At 28.8% G+C, this 12,072-nt stretch overlaps 1 protein-coding gene across 1 annotated transcript in view; it reads left to right on the top strand.

Annotated features, from left to right (window-relative positions):
- Window positions 1-11,155, top strand: part of LOC118200550 (sodium/potassium-transporting ATPase subunit beta-like) — a 42,212-nt gene extending 31,057 nt beyond the window's left edge. Inside the window, exon 6 of the mRNA XM_085811527.1 lies at window positions 6,171-11,155. Coding sequence (XP_085667653.1) covers window positions 6,171-6,413 — 243 coding nt within the window. The 3' untranslated portion in view covers window positions 6,414-11,155. The remainder of the gene's footprint in view (window positions 1-6,170) is intronic.
- Window positions 11,156-12,072: the final 917 nt, after the last annotated feature.

Raw genomic sequence — 12,072 nt, 5'->3', positions numbered from 1 at the left:
TCGAACCTATTTTGATAAAAAGAATTATGTAGCGAGAGGGTTACTGCTTTTTATTTAATTTTTCTCAAACCTGGATTTTTCCTTTTATGTCTAATTTTGTGAACATGTATGTTCATTTATTTGATTATTTGATCCTTTTTCTTTAGACAAAGAAGAATCTGTAAATTGAATATTTTAATTTTCTTTTCTGTGAGCAAGCTTAATTTTATGTTTAATCTGTGGTGTTTACAGCAATGAAGTAAATAATTTTTTAAATGCTCATGCCAAGAAAGAGTAAGCTGTAATGGTAAATACACCACTTTAAGCATGTCAAGTAGTGCTTTAAACATGCCAAAAAGCACCACTTTAAACATCATGCTCTTTTCACAATATTTCATACTTTTCAGAATGATATAAGTAAATAGTCATTATTTAACTTATGAGTTTCTGAGGTTGCAGGAAAGTGTTTAGATTTATCTGTTTCTTATCTTGGCTATAGTGGATTGCAGTTATCAAAGGTCAGAGAGCATGGTACTTTTCTCCCCCTCCCTTTACCCATATACTTATGATGTAAGAGTCTTTCTTTCACTGTGACTTCCAGGTTAAATTTTCCTCCGTTCTTAATCTAGATTCTGTGTTGTGTTTAGTTATGTGTTGTAATGGTTTTTATGCTAATCAATTTGACCTCAAAGTGTAAGATCAATAAGATAATTATATCAGCATAAAATTGAGCAGTGTTAACCATAAAGCATGGGAAAAGGATGTTGCTCTTATTTTTACTATCTTTAAACAGCATATAATTCTACTTTAAAGTTACTGTAGTGTACAATATATTTCACATTACTTTGTACAATATATGATATGGTGTAGTGTGCATTGTACTTTGATTTATTTAATATTCGTAATCTCTTCATTTGCATAATTTTATCCATCTCTTTTTTCAATTAAAGTTGACTGTATTTATATGTTTTCATACAAATATTCTAATGTAGCTGTCAGTTTTAGGTCTTGAGACATATCACCCATGTATATACAGTCAAAAGTCGTTAATCCGGACTCGTCGGAATGTGTTGTGTGTGCAGAAAGTTCGGCAATTCCGGATTATCGATTTTTCCAGATTATAGGTCATCAGTTTAAATCTGGTAAGATGGCATGCAAAAATTATAAAATTAAAAATATGAAACCATAATTTATGAAATAAAGAACAATTATGATCTAAAGGGTATCAAAATTAAAAAAAAAAAAAAAAAAAAACAGCTAAATATTTATTTGTTTACTTTATTAAACATTTCTTTCAGTTTAAGTTGCTTCGTTTTATGCGATAGTACTTTCTCTTTAATTCTTTAAACAGACATAATTTCTTGTTCAGTTACAAAGTTCCGCTGTTCAAGTCCTATAATTGCTGTGTCGAGAATACCGACTAATTTGTCAATCGAAAGTTTTTTGTTTTCAATAACCTCTGTGTCACTTTGAGATGAAATACTACATTTAGTAAGAAATTATAAGCCAAATAAAATGAAAACATCTGCCCTGAAGATAAGGATAGTGCTGACAAATCAACTTGTGAATTCATTGAGTGCCGCGGCCTTCCCCCCCCCCCTTGCCAGCGTGAAATTGATAAACAGATTTTGAAATGGTTAGGTCATTTTTTGCAGCAATTCCACATTTGTTTATGGACTTCAAAACATACTTTCGCTTTGTAGATCCTTTACATATTAGTAAATATATATCGGAAATTCTATTTGACATAATCGAAAGTTCAAGATTACTTTTATAAAGTTGCTGTAACAGTCTGCAAAAAATAATAAGCTGGATCGAATTTGAAGATTAAGGAACAACGCAATCTGCAACATTAACTGAATTAGATAATTTTAGCTTAGCTTATACCGTTCGTTATACATTAAACGCGCATGCGTAAACGTATTTTGTGCATGCGCACATACATATTCGCAGCCGTAAAGGTCTTACGCGCATGCGTCAACGCGACACATGCGCAGAAAGTTTGTAGCTTTGAGGTCCGAATTAACGACTTTTGACTATATAGACTGTATTTTTGTTTCCATGAATGTGTTGTGTGTGTACATACATACTTTTTTTTTCTATATTTCATATTGTGTTCTTTTTGTTATTATTCGGGCTTTACTTTTTTTCTTTTTTATTTATTAATCAGAAGAAGACATTTGGTATATCCTTAGCAATATCCACTTAATTTTTGAACTTGGTAAAAAAAGCTTTCATTCATTTCTACCTTTTTGTTAGGCTCTCTGACTTTACTAGAAGCTCTGTCTAGAATACTATGAGTATAAAATTCCCACAGGTTATTGTGTTAGTGCAGTGATTCCCAACTGGTGGTTCGCGAAAATAATATTGTAATGGCGGATTTTTTAAAATGCCATTAAAATCAAAAAAAAAAAAAAATTAAAGAACACACCCACTGTAAAACAGATTGTTCACTGCCCATTTGTTAAGAAATCTATAATAAATTTCAATATTTTCATTTCTTTTTTCCTTATTTGTTTTTCAAAATCACTTCATCAATATCAAATTATATCAACAGTTTTATACATTATAATTTATTCCTCTTATTCAAGTAATCAAATACTATTCTCATTTTATTACAAACATTTGTTTATATTTAAAACATTTTATCAATGTGATTAGTATCATATTCTGCTTTATATTTAAAATCATTGCAGCAGTATTCCCTTCTATGTAATATTTTTTTTTTACAATACAATTGGAAATAAATATCAAATTAAGGCAGTTTACTACAGATTTTAGAATTAGATACTTGTTCACGACCGAGAACTGGAAGAGTAGTGTTGTATTAACTGTATTTTGTTTGTCTGTCTGGCGACGTTCATGCATAGGCTTAGCATTGTAAAGCTTGAATGATAGTGATACTATGACTGTCAAGTTCTTGTGTAAATGATTTAATAGTTATTAATTTAATTATTATTATAGCTTATTTTTATTATGGTTAAAAATGGGTCGATTAGAAACGAGACATGATAATCGAGATGATAATACTGAAAGCTGTAGTGAGGTACCGTTTCACCAGACGAGAAAAACAAAGGAAATGATGATAGAAAAGGGTTAAAAGCGAAAATATGACAGCGACTATCTACAATTGGGTTTTCATTTTACTGGGGATATGTCGGAACCTAAACCGCTTTGTGTTATATGTAACAAAGTTCTTCCCAACAGCAGTTTAAAACCATCACTTCTTCGTAGACATATTGAAACAAAATTTCCGACACACAAAGGTAAACCTCTTGAATATTTCAAAAGAAAATTAGCAGATATCAAAAAGTTTAGCCTTTCTTCTTTCTTGATGTCAAACGATGATAGTAAAATGGCTCTTGAAGCATCATTTCAAGTAAGTTATAGAATTGCAAGATCTGGACAAGCGCATACAATAGCAGAAAATTTAATTGGACCATGTGCGAAAGATATCGCCAAATGTATGCTTGGAGAAAAGGCAGCGAAAATTGGCCTAGTTCCCTTATTAAACAACACAGTGTCGCATAGAATTAATGACTTTGCTAATTATATGGAGAACGAACTTCTAAAAAGAATAAAATTGAATTATTTTGCAATTCAACTTGACAAGTCGACGGATGTAACAAATGCCGCAGTCTTGCTTGTCTATGTTAGATATCTTTTTACGAATATTGTTCAAGAAGATGTACTATTTGCAAAACCTTTGAAAACCTACAGAACTGGAGAAGCAATTTTCGATATGATCAATGGGTATTTTGAAAAGAATGGAATAAGCTGGTCTTATTGTGTGGGTGTGTGTACAAATGGTGCAAAATCAATGACAGGAAAATTTTCTGGTTTTGTGGCACGGGTGAAGAAGATCAACGAGAAAATTCAATGGTCTCGTTGTATTCATAGACAAGCTTTAGTATGTAAGCGTATTCCTGCAGAGTTATCTACTACTTTAAGTGATGCTGTGAAAATTGTGAACTTTATAAAATCGCATGCTACAAATTGCCGTCTATTCCGTACGCTTTGTGAGGATTTTGAAAGTTTCCACGTTTCTTTACTACTTAACACAGAAGTTAGATGGCTTTCCCGTGTTAAAGTTTTGATGCGTTTGTTTGAATTGAAGTCTGAAGTTCAAGCATTTTTTATTGATAATCCATTTCATTCGTCTTCTTGTATATCCGATGTTCTTTGGCTGCAAAAACTTGCGTATTTAGCTGACATTTTTTGTAAACTGAATGAATTAAACATGTCTTTACAAGGCAAGGGTGTCACTATTTTCAGTGTACATGATAGAATTGAGGCTATGTTGAAAAAAGATCAGTTTTTGTATTCAATGCCTGCAGATGAATGAGTATGGATGTTTCGATTCTGTCAGCACTTTTTTATCAGAAAGTTCAATTAAACTTGACGAAAACATTAAAAGGAGTATATGTGAACATCTGAACTATCTTCGATTAACTTTCGATGACTATTTTCCCAACAGATGCAATATATCCATCTCAAACAACTGGATACGTAATCCATTTCAAGGAAATGTAAGTTCATAAACCTCTCTAAATATACTGGAAAAAGAAAAACTCATAGAGTTATCTTGTGACGGTTCTCTAGAAGCAATTTTTAAAGATCAATCTTTAATTGACTTCTGGCTCAGTATACAAAATGAATATCCTGTTCTGTCAAAAAAAGTCATTGAAGTTCTATTACCATTTTGCACAACTTATCTGTGCTAGAAAGGATTTTCAATATATACTTATCTGAAAGATAAATACAGAAACAGGTTAATGCAGAACCTGATCTAAGACTGAAATTGTCAGATATTGAGCCTAACTTTGAATTGCTTTGGTCTATCAAACAGCCACAAATATCCCATTAAGAGTTTATTCAAATGTAAAACATAAGAACCAGTTTAAGTTTATTTTGTTTTCAACTTTTATAGCCATCATTTTAGTCTTATTAATGTTTTATTTAAATGTTTCACGATTAATATAATCAATTATTCTGCAATATGAAAAATATATATTCTATCAAATTTTATTGCTTTTTTTTTTTTTTTTACCTGTCATTGACTACATAGGGGGTTCGTCAAATTTTTTCGGACCTTTCTTTTGGTTTGCGAGGAAAAAAAGGTTGGGAAACACTGCTTTAGTGTATTACTGTTTTGTCAACCATATTCAGACGTTCTTTTCACCATTTAACAGATGTTAATTCTTTCAACCTGCTGAAAATGATCGAGAGTGCAGTCATAAATGTGATTCAACATCCCTCAAACTGCATTTCTTTTGAAATGGATATTTTCTTGTCACAGTTTATCATGTGGCATCATAATTTATCCGTTTTCAAATAAAGAACCATATTGTGTCCATTATTACACACGTTTTTTAGGGGTTCCATAACATTGAAAGTAATTCTCTGCTTGCTGTTCTATATAAGGCAGGTCCCAAATTTTTTAACTTTTTCAAATGTAAGGGGGAAAATACAACAGTAGCAGTTAATTCATATCCTTATTTCACAAAAAATAAAAGTTGGCTTATCAAAAAATTAATGAGGGTTATATTCTACAAAAGATAGTTGTACTGAATGTGGTTTTTTAGAAATATATCCATAATTTATTGCTAAATCACACTACTTGGTGATAGTTTCACAAACGACAGAATAATACTAAAGTACTTTTTTTAAAAAAGCTTTATCAGACTTGATTCAGCTCCAAAGTAATTATCTTGGGTTTAGTGCTGTGCATACTGGCATATGCTGCACTTGCAATTTAAATTACAAATACCCTCACATACTATTTTTCAAAAAAGTTAAAATCTATGCAGAGCCACTTGAATTATTAGTGATATTTTCACAAAAATTATAGTAATTAATATGAAACTTTGCTTCAAAATTTCCCAGAGTTCTCAACTATGGAAAGGAAACATAGATTCTCTTATGGGAGAAAATTACGTGAATTTATAAAAAAACTCTCAATTATATGCTAAAAATGCCATGGGACTATGTGAGGGAAAGAAATATATCAGTAGGCAGTAAATGTTTGTAAATGTATAATATTTGTATAACTATATGTGCTATTTGACTTTTGAGTGATATGAGTAGGTACTAATATTTTTTAATAATAATAATCCCCTTCCTTTAAGACATTATTTATATTTGTTGCTGTGTGTAAGTGCAGAAACTTATTTATTTATTTGTATTTTCAGAATGCAGCAGACAAAGAAAATATAGGCCCAGTCAAATATTATCCAGAAAATGGTGCAATTCCAAAATACTATTTTCCATTCACCAATCTGGATGGTTACCTCTCTCCTTTTGTGTTCGTCCACTTTGAAAATCCTCAAGCTGGAGTCCTGATCAATATAGAATGCAAAGCTTGGGCAGCTAATATTGAACATGACCGGACTGACAGACTGGGTAGTGTTCATTTTGAGTTATTAATCGACTAACACAGTTGGTTTTTTTTTATTATTTTTTATTATTATTTTATTTTGGTTCTCGCTTACCACTTGTCTCACATTCTAGGTAAGAGTTTAAATTTATTTTAGTCCCAGAGCCATATTGTATCACTTTCTAGATGAATGCTGCCTCTACTAATATTTAGATTTCATAGCTAAATTAACTCTCGTGCCTAGCAGCGTGACGTTAAGTCACACATTATATGTACTACAGCTTAGAAATCTCCTGCCATAGCATTGAGTGAGGGACAATCCTCAGACCTGTTTTCTCTTCTCTTTATTCTATCATCCTGTTAGATGCAGCCATTGTAAATGTATTTTTGGGAATTTTACACTGGTTAGATAGTTGCTTTTCATATGGAGGATATAATTGTTTTATCTAGAAATGAGATGTAGCTATTATTTTCATTGTCCAGGAGTTGATGAACTGCCTTGAAGACTTGTTTTGTCTCTTATTTTATTTAATATACAGACTATAATTAATTTATATTTGTTCTAATTCTGGCAGTGCTGTAGTTAGCATTTCATAAAAATTATAGCATCAGGTAACTTTTTTTCCTTGGTTTTTGTTAATTCACATAATAATTGGTATAGTGAAATATTTTCACAAATAATGTTTAAACTCTGTTATTGAGGTTTATTTTTATTTAAGTGTTCACTTTTATCATCAAAGTGTGGAAAAGTTAGAATAACAATAGTTATTGTACACAAGCTGCTATGTCTTTCCTCACACTGCCTATGAAGCAGCAGATTTGGTAAACTCAGTAAATCTGGCTGTAAAAGATTTGCTTCAATTTTAGCAAAATTTTACAGCCAAAACAAACTGGGAAAACAACAAGTTGTAGTTTGTTAGACACTCAATAAAAAATTTAACATCTCTGTTATTCATTTAAAATGAAAAGTATAGAATATAGTGTAAAAGGTGTGCCTTTTAAGAATATGTCTAGTGAATAATGATGGATTTCACACGGATCATAGATTAATTCATGACTTTCATTGTGTTCATAATCAATAAGCATTTATTTTTCTGGTGTAGCCATATTAATTCTAATGATTTCTTGAAATGTAAATTTTCTGGTTCATTCAAAATTTTTTACCTCTTGGAAATTTTTAACTTTCTTATTTAAAGTCACAAATTGTTCTGTAGACTTTGAGTATTAGTATTTTAATTTACAATAGCTTGTTATTCTTTTCTTCTCTGAAAAATGATAAAATCCTTTATACATTAAAAAAAAAAAAAAAAAAAAAACTTAATTTCTTGTTTTTTATGAAGTTTAATGTGTAACTAAGCTAGGCATTCAGAATTCAAATGTGTAGATTACTGGGTTTGAATGAAGCAAAAAAAAAGTGTGTCAGTAGTATTTGACATGTAATTCCGTTTGTAACATTTGAAATATTCCTTTTTGAATGCCATTTAAAAGAAAAATAACGTTTTCTTGCTAATTTTTGCAATGAATCAAAGAATATCAAGTTTCTTTCCCAGTGATGCATAAAATTATCTAGTTCAAAACAAAATAAATGAATCAAATTATTCATATTAAATTTTTTTTTCACTTGCATTATCTGATTGTTCTTTTTGAGTAATTTTAATTTACATTTAGAATTATATGTTATTTATCAATGGTATTATGTTGTTAGTGAAAAAATACCTGATATATTTTTGTCTCCATCTTTGTCCATCAATCATTGTTGTGGTTTGTCTAGTCACATTGCATCTTGTTTATATGAATATGATATTCTAGAGTATAAATCTGTAAGATATTAAATACCTAATATTATATAACTTTTAAAAATATATTTTATAATCAATGGAATGAGATATTTTTAAGAAATGTTTCTGTTAAAAATCATTTCTCTTTTTTACATATTTTGAATCTCATTTGTTTGTTGAATTCATATTGCTGTGAGTTGCATTCCATTTTTATTCTTTGATTTTGTACAGTACAGTGCTCTTATTGGAGGGGGGATCAATAGGAGTAATTTTTTTAATAGTTAAATGTTATGAACAATTAGTTTTCCTAACTGAAATTTAAACAATGTCTTTAAGCACCTGTTTCACATAATTGTTGCAGTTAAAGTATGGGAACTGTTGATAATTAAGCTTTCTTGCATTAAACTGTTGCAGGGGAAAATCATTTAAAGATTACAGTCAGCTGTTAAAAATTTCAAATTTGAGTGATATGCCTAATCAGTGAGAAGTAATACTGAAAATGTTGTAAGTTTGCATATAGTTGTTAGTGAATGAATAGGATTTAATTTAAGGAATAATGTAAAGAGAGGAAAAATAACTGAATGTTTTTATTTGTGCTTCCTTGTGAGTAACTTCAGTTCTATAATATCCTTAAATTAATGAAAAACAAAGCTATTTCATCTGATAATCAGTATTTTTTAAAATATAAATTGTATATTAACTCAGGAAAAAATATTGCAATTTTTTCAGTATTAAATATAAGTGTTTAATTATAAGGAATCTAAATTACATAATATGATCCTTAAATTAATACAAACAAAGCAACTTCAAATACAAACAAACTTCTGATAATCAGTATTTTTTAAAATAATAAATTGAGTATTAACTCAGGAAAAAGTTATAGCTTTGTTAAAAACATTTCAGTTTTTTTCAGTATTAAGTATAGGTATTTAATAAGGTGTCTTAATTATGCAAGATAAAATTATGTGTTATTCATATTGGTTTATCATATTTTATTGTATATCATAAACATAATTTTTTATCATAACCATGTCATATATCATATGTTGTAGTGAGATATATGAATTCAGAAGCACTCTAAAATGATAGTTTTATAATTGTTTTAGAGAATGTTACACTGGATAAAATACTTTCGTTTATCAATAGAAAAAATAAATTGATATTTATGTCATCAATTAATTCTCCATGTTAAGTTTTTCCAAATAAGTGCTAAACATATAAAATCTGAGCTTGTGAATTCCCAATTGTATGCTAAAGGGAAAATTTCTTATTTTAAATTCCTTAAAACATTATATATATGAATGGTATGCTTGTTGTTGATTTATATATAATTTTCATCAAGGTATACTTGTAATTAAAATTCTCTTGGTGAAAATCCGAGTGTGTTGATAAGTTTTCAGAAGTGAGGTGAACATATACTTTGATGAAAATGTTAATATAATAAATTGGCATTTGATAAATTCTTTTGTAAAACATTTGGACTGTAACAAATCATAAGTTACTGTTTTGTGAACCCCTGCTTAAGAGTTAACTGTGCTGATATATTTTTATTCATGCGAGTTATTAATCTCAAGAATATATATAGGCTCAGGAAGTAAAGTGTGATGTATGCATTGTACTTAATTTTTATGATCTCCATTAAGTCAACTTCTTTGAAGTTGAATTTCTTAATTTTATTATAACAACTGTGTCTTCGATTATTTATTTATGACTGTCATTTGCTTAACATAATTATTTTGTGTAAAAGGAAGGCAAAATTACATTTAATTCCCTTTAATACTTCCTAAGTCTATATTTTTTTGCATTGAAATGCACATTTTATTCATATTTCCCCTTCATGCATATACTCTGTTTGTATATTTAGTTTCGTTATACAATTAGACATTAAGTGGCTTTAAAGAAAACATGTCCTCTATGTTGAATACAGTATTTTTTTTAAATATGATAAAGGCTAAAGCTTGTTATTAATCTTGTTATGTGGACATGCTAGACTTGTGCAACTCACACTGCAAATATTATCTGTATGCTGTGTCAGGAATTTTTGTCTACAACTGAATCCTTTAAATTATGGAACACAAAACTCAAATAGATGAAAAAAAGATAGTAATAATAATGAAAAAAAACCTCATTGCTTTCATCGTAGTACATACCATCTGTATAAGTTTTAAACTATAAATTATTTTAGTTTATATGTGTTGTTTGATATATGTTTACATATTCTTTATAAGTGTGTCTGTTTTATGTATATATTTCAATATGAGTGATACTGGTGCATTATATTTTTATTTTATCTTATTTATTGCTCTGAATGGATAACATGCTGTCTCGTTCCATTTCAGAATGTAGTTAAAATCAGTTTCATGCTCGTCAGTCAAATGCCTGTACTGTTAATTTGATCTGCCTGGCATTTTAAAATCACAACTATTTTTTTAGGCTGGTATTTACTAGTCATCTCTTGCACTTTAAATTATGAGCATCATAAATTATGTCAAAAATTAGGCAGAATGACATGAGATTTTTTCATGAAATTGCAAATAAAGTAAGTAGACGAATCGTCCTGAACATAAATTTTGCTGTGAAGTTGTGCAATTGTTACACTGAAGCATAGATTAAATAAATTATGTTTTAGCTCATTCTATACTATCATGAATCTCAGATTGAGAACGAGGAGTTTAAAATATGAAAATATGCTTAAGTGTACTTTTATGTAGTGAAGAAACATATTTCAAATATAAAATGTGAACTGCCATAAAAATACAGTAATCTTTTTAACTGAATATCATTTTTAAATGAGGTATTGTTTTTATGACAATTTACTTTTGCAAATTTGTTGATATATTCTCTTTTAATTTTTATAGGTATTAAGTTTTTGTAAAGCATTTTCTTATCACTCAGTTGTTGTAAAAGGATAAGACAAAGCTCAATTTTTTTTTATTTTTTAATGAAATTATGATTGTAATTTTTATTTAGATATGTTTTCCTGTATTCTGTCATTATGTTAATAAATGCTGTAATATGGCAATGTCTTTCCTTAATTTATAATTATAAAAATGAATACATCTGATAACATAATTTGTAATCATAAGCATAATTTTTTTATGTATGTCATACTTTCTCTTGTTTTTTTCTCACAGAAAAGATAGTAGTATTAATTCAGATATTTTTGCTTCTTTCAAAAATTTACAAAACCATCATTTGTAATAAAAAGTTTTTTGAATAAAATTACTGTAATGCATGGATCAGCTTTACAATTCACTTCAGTATATTCATAGCATACAATCTTTCAAAGCCTGGATAAATATCATATGAAATGGTTTTACTAATTTTAAACATGCTCTTAAAAATATTAAAAGATTTAATTGTAAATGTGAGTGAGAATTTTAAACACAGTGCTAGTAAGAAAAAGAAAGAAAAAGGTACTATTTTACTATTATATAATTTATTTTTATTTGTAATTTAAATATATCTAATCCAGTGAAATAATATCTCAGCCGTTATTATTCATACTTTTAACTAATTTTGTGTTAAATAAAATAATTTTTAATTATTATTTTTGTATGGCCTGCTAAAAAGTCCTTACCACTTAAAGTGCTCAATGTACTATTATATATTTTTATGACCTTAAGAAATAAATGTTACCTATTACTACAACTTTGATACAAAGAACTTTATTTTAATTGACATATATTAAAATACAATGTTTCATACATTTTAATGATTCCCTACATTCTTCCCTCCCAAAAGTTTTATTTAACAGCTGAAATATCTTAGAAACATGGAGCTTATTTTAAATCAAAGCATAATAGCTATTATTTTTGCTTTGGGATTTAGATAACCATTTATCAGACATAAATTCCCAGAAATTTGATGATTGTTATTTACAAAGTCGTTTGCATCTATCTCAGGGTTCGTAGCGGTCTCCCTTTCTCTGCATTAACA

This window comes from Stegodyphus dumicola, chromosome 2 (genome assembly GCF_044657685.1).
Source record: "Stegodyphus dumicola isolate Sdum_Otavi_A_Nest chromosome 2, ASM4465768v1".
In the NCBI taxonomy this organism is placed as follows: Eukaryota; Metazoa; Arthropoda; class Arachnida; order Araneae; family Eresidae; genus Stegodyphus; species Stegodyphus dumicola.
Note: the sequence above shows the minus strand (reverse complement) of the source record. Positions and strands in the feature narration are given on the sequence as shown.